Below are 12,226 nucleotides of genomic sequence, written 5' to 3' on the forward strand. Positions count from 1 at the left end.
TGTTGCTTTTTGTGCGCATAGCTTGGATGTGTCGTCTCCCACATGTACATTTGAATGTGTAAGGGGTGAGCGCCGCGTTGACTACTTAAAAATTTCAAGTGGGGGTTGTTTGTGAGGGCATTCTGCCCCATTTGAGTTGCAGCTGTGCAGCCAACAAAGCAGGCACCCCCAGGTTGGCAATGGGTGGCATGTTCCAAAGAAGCAGGATGCTTGGCTCACTGCCCGGTATGCCAAATGAAACCCTCCTATTCTGGGGTAGGGAGAGCGGGGGACAGGGGGGGGCATCAGGATTGCCACTTGTTGACTTGTTGATTTCTGTGAGTGTGTGTTGTGTGAGCAGCGTTGCACAGATTTCTCACTGTTAACAAAGAAGCATGGGTTGTTTTTTTGTTGTTGCGCTGCATCTTTTGTTGTTGTTGCTGTTGTTTATGTTGAACACCAGCGTGGTAGTCAGTGAAACAAGCTTGTTGACAGGAGCTGAGTGACTCTTTGTTCTGGAGAGTCGATCCCAGGCTGGCTGATGTCGACTTTTCTTATTGGTTGACTGAGCATCATCTGCATTAAGCACAGTGTGAGCACAGGGTCAAGTCTGAATGCCCTTGCATTGATGTGAGGATTTCTTTTAGAGCATATGTGTATTCCACTTTGAATCCCATTTAGAGCTGCAACTAACGATTATTTTTCTAATCGATTAATCTGTCGATTATTTTCTGGATTAATCGATTAATTCTTTGGTCCTCAAAATGTCAGAAAACTTTAAAAATCGTTGATCAGTCAAACCTGGAAATGACGATCTTATCGAATGTCTTGTGTTATCAACAAACCAAAATGATTCAGGTTTAATGATTTCTTTGTCATGTGGAGCAAAGAAACAAAGAAAATATTCACATTTAAGAAGCTAAAAAAAGCTTCAAACCGATTAATCGATTATCAAAATAGTTGACGATGAATTTAGTAATCGATCAATAATCGATTAATTGATTAACTGTCTCAGCTATAATCCCATTTTTCTTATTCACTTCAGCTCAGGGCTGCAACTGACGACTGTTTCACGATCCATTAACGTGTCGTTTATTTTCTCGATTAACTGATCGTTTGTTTGGTCCATAAATTGTCAGCAAATGTTCCCAAACCTTGAAATAATGATGTCCTTAAGTGTCTTGTTTTGTTCGCAAACCACAATTTGTGCTTTAATGATTCCTTTGTGTTATATAGAGCAAATATACCGGAAAATATTCACATCTAAGGAGCCAAAAAAAAAAAAACAACCTAGGGAACTTGCTTTAATTATTCAAAAAACACTGAAACAGATCAGATGATTATCAGAATAGTTGGCGGATTATCAAGTCATTGATTAATAATTGATTAATCGTTGCAGCCCGACTACTTCTGCTCATTCATATCATATCATTCACATTTCTGCCTTGAAAAATGTCTCAAAAGGATGGTTGTTTAACGGTTAGTTAGATATTATATTGAGATCATTTTAAGTAGTTTGGGCAATACATGGAACCAGTCTTAATTAGCTTTTAGTTCCAGTAAATTTTAATTTTTCAGTTTGAAAGCGAGAAACTTGAAATATTTTACATTTTTATTGTTAATCAATTAATCATGAATTTCTCTAAATGTGATCCTATCTATGAAATACTCAAAAACAAAAGCTTACCAGGGACAAAGATTCATATGAGCTGAAAGACCGTCTGTTGGGGGGGGTTATGACATTCACTCTATGGAATTAAATTTATGTCCGCCTGCTTTATTATGACCTTTGACCCACAAAGGTACGAGAATCTTAACGCATGACAAACTGCTGCCCAAAGCAGGTAGATTATGAGTTTGTGTGTGTGTGTGTGTGTGTTTGTGTGAGAGAGGTAGAATTAGCGGGATAAAGGAGGATGGTGTGGTTATGTACACACACACACACACACACACACACACACACACACACACACACACACACACACACACGCACACACGCACACACGCACACACACACACCAGATGCATGCGACTCACATTTCACAACAGATTTGGTATGCTTCACAATTTCCTGGCTCCGTGAAATGCCATCATTCATAAGACCGGTGAAAGGAAGGAATTGCCGTTGGTTTTATCAGACGAGTGCACTGAGCACGCGCACGCACACACACACACCTAATTCTCCCCGAGCCTGTGCAATCCATCTTGTTGTTTTACCCGTGTCTTGTGTTTTCACGGGCATTTTGCGCACACAATTGAGTGTTTGTTCAAGCTGCCTCTCTCCGTAAGCGATACTCGATACTTATTTCTTGTGTGTTTGTGTGTGTTTCATTGTGTGTGTTTGTGTGTTGGAGTTACTAATCACGTTACAGTGTTTTGAGATAATGTTCTGCATCACACACACTCTTACATTAGAAACACTGTGTGTCATACTTGTCACCACTCTGTTGGCACAGGCAGTCGTGTGTGTGTGTGTGTGTGTGTGTGTTTTTGGCTTTTTCTCACAGTGTGTGTTTCAAAGAGCCCGATGGCTTTACTTACCTACATAAATGTGTGTGTGTGTGTTGGTGTGTGCGTAGGTGCTTCCAGGTATTTCTGTGTGCAATCTTTGCTATTGTGTAAGAGAAAAGATAGAACTTTTTTTATGTTGCTACAGGTAGGCGTTTTCAGAGCATACTGATAGGGGGGAAATAATTTTGTGTGCGATTATGTGTCAGTGGGCTGTTTCAGTTGGTGAGTGTGTGTGTGTGTGTGTGTGTGCAGTGCTAGAATATGCAGTCTTGTGTAATGCAGTCCTGTGCGGCATACGTTTGTGTGTTTATTTGTGTGTGTGTGTGTGCTGCATGTGGTTTTTTTTGAAAGCAGCGGAGTAATCTCTGTGTGTTTATGTTGGTTGGATTAACTGTCTCAACCACGGACGTTTACACAAAGGCCTGAGACTCACTGGTGCTTTTACAACTTCAAAAGCTGTGTACCATTTAGTTAGAAAATCTGTGCAAGATTTAAGCAAGTCCCAAAAAAAAAAAAAAAAAGATTCATGTTCAAGAGTCGATCGATGTGGGTGTGGATGGAAAGAAATTGAGATAAATAACACAAAATCTCACGTTGGGATTGGGACATATGTATATAAAATGGTCATAGTTGTCAATTGTGAAGCTTAGAAGTTTACAATTTGATCTGCGCCATGTCAGTTTTTGTAACAGGAAGTTCATCACAACACAGGCATCACATACATCTACCATGCACCTATTGGACAATATTAGTTTTGAAGCTCACTGGTGTCCACCTATATCAATCTATCAATCAATCAACAAAATTTTATTTATATAGCCCACAGCTTACGAAACACAGTTTGTCTCACGTGGCTTCCCAGGGCTGGTAACATCCTCTGTCCTTAGACCCTCGACCAGGGTAAGGAAAAACTACCAGGGAACAAAAAAGAGGTAGAAACCTTAGGGAGAACCACAGGTGAGGGATCCACTCTCTGGACGGACAGAGATGTGTCATGCTGTATTGTCTATTCTCCTCCAAACTGGGACATACTTTACAGATTTGACATCATGTTCTATTGGAGAAGACCTGGACATAGCAATTGAGACCATAAACTCTTCAGGAAAACTTCTACTGATGTTGTTTCTCCATAGGCTTCCATTCAGACTTGACTTCTGCTATGTCCGTTCTTCTTCCTAGGGTTCACTTTTCAAACTGGAAACATCTTTATATACAGCCTATGGGTGAATACATTATGGATAATAAGGACTTACAATTATTGCAAAACCTTACAGTCAGTAAAGGGCTTAAGAAAAAACAGTCTTGTTTTTTTATAACTGACCACAGTGCATTTTTGAATTCATCCAATCTGTTTTGGACCGGCTTTCTCGACAAGAGGTTAGGCTGTTTTCTTAAACCACATTGGACCACGTACTCCTTCATTTATGGTGTAACAATAAACAGCTTTAAAGTTTGGATTACAAGATTTGACAGACAGAGCCCAGGCCTTGATCTAACTGATGTTTTATTGAAAAACGACATACATGTTTGTAGTTTTTCCAGCAGGATTTCCTGGCGCTTTCCATTAGCGTTCCTGACGTATTACTGTCTACTCACTTGTATATTATGTCTCTACAACCAAGCATTCACTTATTTCTCTTTGCACCTTTCTTCAGCAGAGCTATAGTAACGGAGCTCCGGAGGGACACAGAGTGGAGGGCGGCTCACTCAGCCCAGAGGCGGTGGAAGAGCAGCGGCTGGCAGACAGCAAGCGCGTTGGCCGGGACCCCGACACTCGATCAGTGTCCCTGCTAGAGCAGAAACGCAAAGTGGTCTCATCTAGCATCGATGTGCCTCATGCCAGGTCAGTCAGAGGGTATTTGTGTGTGATGAAACATGAAAGCAATAGCTGTTCCGCCACAAAAACTTGAACCATATTTGTTCTTATGTTTACTTTGGCTGCAAGACCCACAGTTATTAGTCTCCAGTCTATGGTCTCTGCTGTCAAGCAGGAAACGCATACAAGAGGGTAACTGATGCGATTTACTATGTTAATTGACTCTCATGGCCTGGAGTCTATGTTGCACCACTTCTACAATTTGGAAAACCACCAGGGAAATGTAATTTAACCATAACCATAATTGCTCCACAAAGTTGAGGCAACAACATGGGATTAATCCAAAAATGACACTTAACACACAGCCCCTCAGTATTTAGGACAGGGATACTTTTATACACCAACCAAACATGTACATTCATTTCAGCAGGATATGCTCCATGTTAATCATAAATGATAAAATATACAGCGTGTACTGTATGCGGACATTACATTCAATGGCTTCAAAGATCACACGTTAAAAACAGGATGTAAGCAAAGGTGAAACTCAGTCCTATTTATGAGACGACACATCCATGTCATTAACGTTTGATGAGCTAAATCCAAACTCCCGTGAGGAGAGGAATGTTGTCAAAGCACTAACACACAGGGAGAAATCTTATTTTAAGATGGTCAACATTATTAACAACTGAAGCTTGTCCGCTATAGTGCAATTACACTTTAATAGGCGCCAGTGCACGGCAGTGGTGCCCAGTTTTAAAAAAAGAAACAACACTGTTTTACTATTAAATGTGAAACACTAACCCCTTGTAAAGATGTGCACTGTTATCGAGCCTCACTCACATTACTCGTCTCTTGCTGTTGTCCAATCGATGGCAACTTGTTGAAATAAAAAAGTACATTAAAATTGAGCTCCTGCTCTTCACGCTGAGCTCTGCTTTAAATTTAATACTATTATTTGCTGATGAATGATGGATTTGATTGTCTTGTGTTGTTCATAAAGGGAATGAAGCCTGTTTTAAATTGCATAGATCTATTAAATGCATTGGACAGAAGTTGTATACTTGCCCCATGATAATTACTTCCTTGCATAGGAATTGCAATTATTATTGATATTTATATGGTTATTGTGAAATGGCTTATTGATTGTCCCGCTGCCTTTGAACAAATTAAGCTCGTTGCTACAGCTTAGCAACAACCACTTGTCTTGAACAGATACCATCCATCCATCTTCTACTGCTGTATCCTCCACATGAGGACTGAGGGGGGAGCTGTGTCGATCTCAGCTGACATAGGGCGATAGGCGGGGTCACACCCTGGACACATAGAGACAAACAATCGTTCACTCTCTCACTCACCTACGGTCAATTTAGAGCAGGGGTGTCAAACTCATTTTCACTGAGGGCCACTTCAGCATAATTGTTACCCTCAAAGATGTAACTGTCATACAGAATAAATGTAACTAAATGTAACCAAATATAATGTAAAATAAAGGTAACTACTCCGTAAAATATTACTAAATAACTTTCAGTATTTATTACATATTCAATTTCAATTGTCACACGATGCATATACAATGATACACTGCGATCTAGTGGCAGTGCCATCACTTTGCGGGTAACACAATCGCCATGCATTGTGGGAAATGCAGTTTATGGTCAACACAGGCCTTAAAGCAGCACAGACCTATTTTAACACAGCTTTTTAAGGCCAATTAATCACTCGCGGGCCACATAAAATGACGTGGTGGGCCAAATTTGGCCCCCGGGCCTTGAGTTTGACACGTGATTTAGAGTGTCCAATTTATCTAATCCCCATATTGCATGTTTTTTGGACTGGGAGGAAGTCAGAAAACCTGGAGAAAACTCACACACACACCCAGAGAACAATGCAGAAAGGCCCTTGTTCTGACCGGTTGAACACGTGTCCTCTTGCTGCAAAGGCAAGAGTGCTTTAATAAATGCCATATAAATCAGAATTCACCTTTTATCTTGCAGACATTCTGATAAAAATGGTTAAGAGAAGCCATGCCCTTAATTTAGTAAAAGCAGTAAAACATTTTTTAGTTGTCCTGAGATATCTGTAGAAGTGAGCAGTCATCTTAATTTCATACTCAAAGTTCGTCTAGTTCATCTAGTCTTTATTTCACTGCAGTTTCTAATTATTTTGTGTAGCACTTCAAAGCTTGGTATCTGAAATCCAAGAATATATTGTGTTTGTCAAGTGCTAAATCAAACCCATTGCAAACCCAGACTTCAGGGGAAAAAAAATCAATCAGCTCAATTTATAAATTGCATTTCCACAAACAAGAAAATAGAAAGTTTGTTCTTTCCATTTCTTAGACGCAGGTCAGAGCCAGAGCTCTTTTCTCATATCGAGACCTCTTCAGTGCACAACACCGATATTGCTTCAAGATTAAGATCCATGTCTCTCATCATCTGTACACCTGCGACCCACTCCCAGGCCTGAACTGGCACCAGTGGTAAAAATGGTGTCACTCACCACAAAGTAGCGTTTATCTTTAATGGCGACACAGGAGAGAAGAAGAAGAAGAAAGGCAGAACGCTTGGAGCGATGGTTGAAGAGGGGACAGGGGAGTAACCAGGAGTGAAGTAAATGCCTGTGTGTCGAGATGGAGAGAGCATAAGTAAAGAGTATGTACCAGGGACGGTGACGGTGAAAGAAGAAAAAAGGGAATGCCTGAGGAGATATAACTCACCAGAGAAGTCTGACCTTGAGGATGTTAATTGCACTCTGAAAAGTTCCCTCTCTGCTGGTGATATACCAGGAAAATATCTGGCTGTTTGATGGCTCTCCTGGTCCAGTGTAACCCAGATACAATATATATATATTTTTTTTTTTACCTCACTGGGAGCTGCTGAAGTACCCCAATGTCTGGACAATCATTTAGAAAATAGAGGAGAAATGACAGTGTGCCGTATAGATGTTAGACCTCCGGGGTTTTGTGTCGCTACATTTCATGGGCCTGTCAGCCGCTCCACCTCCCATTACTTTATCGAGTACATTTCCTTCATTGCATTTGTTTACAGCACATTTACTTCACCCGCATTTCATCAAAAAAAAAAAAAAATCAATATGTGTCATTTGATGATTGACCTATTTAATGCATTGCCTCAACCTCAACTCCCAAACGTCCAGAGAAATGGTTTTCCTTGATGAAACATTTATAAATGTGCTGCGTCGAAAGATGCAGACGCAAGAATTAATTGCCCAGTGTGGCAGATTTTTCTTGATGTGATTGATATTATCTGATTTTGTTTTGCGTAGACTGCTCAGGCATCTCTGACAGTGTCAGACTCCGGTCATTGCCAGCTGCCTGTTCCTGTGTTTTTTCTACGCAGGAAACAGTCAATTGTAACAAGAGCTGGTGGAGGCAGACCAGTGGAAACGAATGGCTTGGCTTTTGACAAATAGTGTTCTGGAGACTAATTGCTAACAGGGGAAGTGAAGTATAGCTTTAGCTGAAGGGGAAATCAAGAGAAGGCTCGCTGTATTATCGCAAAGCCCCCAAAACAACAGATCTGGGGGGTTGAAATCGTCTCCCCCCTCAGACCGCCAACAAACAATTTTTTTTTTGAGTGAGAAAAAAGTTTATATTTCTGGAAATAAGAGGACATATTACTGGCTCTTTGTTTTTTATATTTTCAAGCTCAACTCAGTGATCTCATTTAATTAGCTGTATGGGAACTTATCAACATTTCATGCAGCTGCAAGTTAAATCAAGGAAGCTGGTGGGAGTGGGAATGATAAAACCCAGTGTGTTGCCTAAGCCAGATTGTTTTTGATCACTTTTTATATTCTTTTTTTTTTTTTCACTGTTGACACTTGGCTGAGCAAGCCACATTTTTTTTTGTTTTACTGCTCCTTGTGCACCAGCCAACTCACACAAAGTTTAAGACTGAGCAGAAAAAATCCCACAGGGACGGTCACATTGTTGTTTGATAAAGCAACACAACTCCATAAGCTGCTTGTCTTCTCCCTGCTTGTGGATTTGCGTCTTTATGGCCTTACCTATTTGGTACAGAGTTGCTCCTGTTTTGCACAATGTGTTTGTGTTTGTGGCGGAGGATGAGGGCGTTTTGAATTTCGAAATAAGAGAAAGGAGGGGAGGACAGGGCGTGTGCGCGAGAGCAGTGTGAGAGTGACAGAGATGCTCAGCGTTTGCCAAAGAAAACAGCTTTCTTGGTGTAGATGCCAGTGGAGTTCAGAGACCATGTGATTACCATCTGAAAAGACAGCTCTCATGATCTCTCATGCCTGCTCGCTCCCTCTTAGTTCAGTGCCTCGCTCTCCCAGTCTCAATGTGTTATTATCTGATTCAATACTGAGATTTTTTTTTGTTTCCCACAATAATTTACTCGACCAAATCGAGTGTGGCAAGTCTTGTGGTAAAGTTTATCAGATCGGACTAACTACACACACGGCTAAAAATATCAAATAGAAATTATGTCTGTAGTTGTAGAAAAATTATATTACCCAACACTGGTAATAGAGGGTTCCTGTTTTTGAGCTACAGTAATGGCTACTAGAATTTTTAAACATTATTTACTACCGTTCAAAAGTTTGGTATCACTTAGAAATGTCCTTATTTTTTAAGGAAAAGCACTTTTTTCAATGAATATAACATTAAATGAATCAGAAATACACTCTATACATTGTTAATGTGGTAAACGACTATTCTAGCTGCAAACGTCTGGTTTTTAATGGAATATGTACATAGGTGTATAGAGGCCCATTTCCAGTGTTCTAATGGTACTTTGTAGGGGTGGGGGGAAAAAATCGATTCACATAGGAATCACGATTCTGAATGGATTCATAAATTTCAAAAATGTATTTAAAAATGTTTTTTTATTTTTTTTATTTTTAGTTTCTATTTTGAAAAACCACACAAAACACCAGTTTGTGTTATTTGTGTACAGTTTATTTTTGTAACTTCTGGGAGAAAAAGGCAGCTAGCCTAAGCTTTTATTTATATTTTATATATATATATATATATTTATATTTATATTTTTTTGTACAGTAAGTAAGTTTTTATTTGTTTTGAATGAATAAATGTTAACTGTTGTCTTAAGTTTGCCTTTGTGTGATCACATTATCACATTACCTTAAACAAACGGTATTGTTTTGATGCCATAATTTGCCTTAACACACTATGCATTGTATCAATTTTTGAATCGAGAATCGTTTGAATCTAGAATCGTATGAATCGAGAATAGATTTTGAATCGAATCGGGACCCTAAGAATCGGAATCCAATCGAATCGTGAGCCACCCAAGGATTCACATCCCTAGTACATTGTGTTTGCTAATCGCATTAGAAGGCTATTGGATGATGTGAAAACCCTTGTGCAATGATGTTAGCACAGCTGAAAACAGTTTTGCTGGTTCTTTGACAAAAGGGCAAAATTATTATTTTGAATAAAAATCATTATTTAATCTTGTCAATGTCTTGACTATATTTTCTATTAATTTTGCAGCTTTTTTGATGAATAAAAGTGTGACTTTTAATGGAAAACACAAAAACATTGGATTGGTGACCCCAAACTTTTGAATGGTAGTGTATTTGTGAGGTAGTGTTTTCTAAAGGGCATTTTTGGAGAGGATCTTGCTGTATTTTATGAGGGAAATGGCAAAACTATAACTCGTTAAATAAATGAAAACATTGCTCTTGGGTGCAGTTTGGCAGGTAATCTGAATATTAACCGCAGATTACCTGCAGACAATTATACAAAGCAAATAAAGTCAGTGGCAAAAAATGTAATCAAACATGCTGAATAAAGACAGGAGCTAAATCAGTGTTGAAAAAGTAGTCTGCATGAGCTTATGAAAACAGTTTCAGCTCTGTTGGGGGAGACACTGATGTTGTTTTTTGTCTTGGCTTTAGAAAATCCATCAAGGATCAACTTAAAGTCCCGAGTTGCTCATGTGGGCTTTTCGTGCCTGTGATGTTATCTTGGCACCAGGTGCATTTGTGTTTTGAAAGGGATCAACAAAATCTGAAAATCAATTCCGGGAGTATCAGCTAACCAGTGCAAACTTTTTTAAAATCAAGAGTGATATGATCTCGTGTGTGTCAGGGCTACACATTAAATCTTCTGTATTGTTGTAATAACCATTCTCCAGCCTCCCACTTTCCATCCTCAGTGTCTCCGCAGATAACTTGGCTTAATAGGACAAAATGAGATCCGAGTCTCTGGAAAAGAATGGGCGACGCAAAACCAGCTGAGACAAAAAGACCCATTGTGCCCTCGGTCATCATGGAGATTTTCTAGCTTGATGGATTTCAGCTCATCTTATTGAACAATTGCCGGTATGGATTACTTAATATCATATCATTGTATATCTCCACAAGTGTGAACCAGTAACAAATGCTTTGGAGACGTAGATTAAGGATCCATTGGTTATTTTTGCTTTTGTTCTGATCTTGAAAACCACCTCATTCGATTGTCCTGAATCTCTAATCTCAGATACAGTTGCTGATTAATTATGGGCCATCCCGCCCCACTGCTAACTCCGCTTCAGATTAAATATAGATGAATACAAGCCTCAGCCCTTGCTTTTTGCCAATACCCATTGGATTATTGCCAGAGATGCATCAAGTGAGTGTACAATGGCTTATTGTTCAGGTTTTTGGCTCCTGAGGAAACCACCACCACTCCTATGATTATGCCATAGGGGTGGAATTACGAGTTCAAATTTATATGCAAATCGGCTCTTTAATTAAGTACGCTGAATATCATCGATGTATGATTTGTGGAATGGTTAACCGCGGATTAGTCAACGGCAGCCTAAATTCACTGTGTGATCTTTTGTAGAGCCACTGGACCGCGACGAGCATACAGAAGACTTCCACTGACATTATCCTGCATTCTAATTACAACAGTGAGATTATCAAAGCGTCTTTACCATTTTCTTTGTGACGCTTCGATGCATGCAGTCAAAATGAAACCTAGGTTATCGAAATAAATTATTGTGCACCCTAAAAGCCTAAGCTGACTTTGGTGCTATGAGGAGAATTGACTCTTCGTGTGTAAAATTACATTTGAATCTAGCTATAATTAACAGTTATTGATATCGGAAATATACATATATGGTGTTCCTAATTTGAAAACACTTCAGGGCTGTCAAGGGAGTGTGACTAAATGTGTTGTCCAAAATCAATCTAAGAAAATGTCACTAATCCAAAAGGGATTCTGATTTTAGCTTTTATTTCAAGGTATTTACATCAAGATAGGTTAAACATCATAGAAGACCTCATCTTATGTTTAAACCCAACCATTTTTCAAGTGAGCAACTATTTGGAAATGTACTGAAGAGGAACAAAATCAGTGGTGTGCTGAGCAACTGACGTCAACCTACACTCTTAGAAATAAGGGTTCCAAAATAGTCCTTCTACAAGGGCTGAGGTTCTACCTGGAACCATTTGCTTCTGAAAAACAAGGGTTCTTGGTAACACTAATGGTTCCAGTAAGAACATTCCTGAATAAAGGGTTTTAAAAGGGTTCTTGGTGGAACCTTTATAAAATGTTCTACCTGGAACCAAAAAGGGTTCTACCTATGAGGACAAGCCGAAGAACCTTATATGGTTCTATTTAGCACTTTTATTTCTAAGAGTGTAATAGACCAAGGAAAACATCAGACGTTGATGACAAAAACTTTGTTAGAACTATAAATAAAAACCATCAAGGCCAAACTCTAAGGCCAATTTCCCCCCCAAAAAAAGTCCAGAGACGAGGCTGAAACGCTCTGGGACAAAGTTTTATGGACTGATGAAACAAAGAGTAACCTTGTGATTGAAAGGCTGAAGTGTGGAGAAAGAAATGATCTGCTCATAATCCCAAACACACAAGCTCTTCTGTGAAACATGGTGGAGATAATGTCATGGCTTGGGCTTCCATGG

General features: G+C 39.4%; 1 protein-coding gene across 2 annotated transcripts in view; it reads left to right on the forward strand.

The window, feature by feature from the left end:
- znf704 (zinc finger protein 704) overlaps positions 1 to 12,226 on the forward strand; it is a gene marked incomplete at both ends in the record, with an annotated part of 46,866 nt that overhangs the window by 1,991 nt on the left and 32,649 nt on the right. The window contains one exon of one of the 2 annotated variants that reach the window (XM_083899367.1): positions 4,146 to 4,333. In XM_083899367.1, the coding sequence (XP_083755493.1) occupies positions 4,146 to 4,333 (188 nt within the window). The remainder of the gene's footprint in view (positions 1 to 4,145; positions 4,334 to 12,226) is intronic. The other variant, XM_083899368.1, reaches the window with a different exon arrangement.

Source organism: Microchirus variegatus (assembly GCF_963457635.1).
Source record: "Microchirus variegatus genome assembly, chromosome: 13".
Taxonomy (NCBI): Eukaryota; Metazoa; Chordata; class Actinopteri; order Pleuronectiformes; family Soleidae; genus Microchirus; species Microchirus variegatus.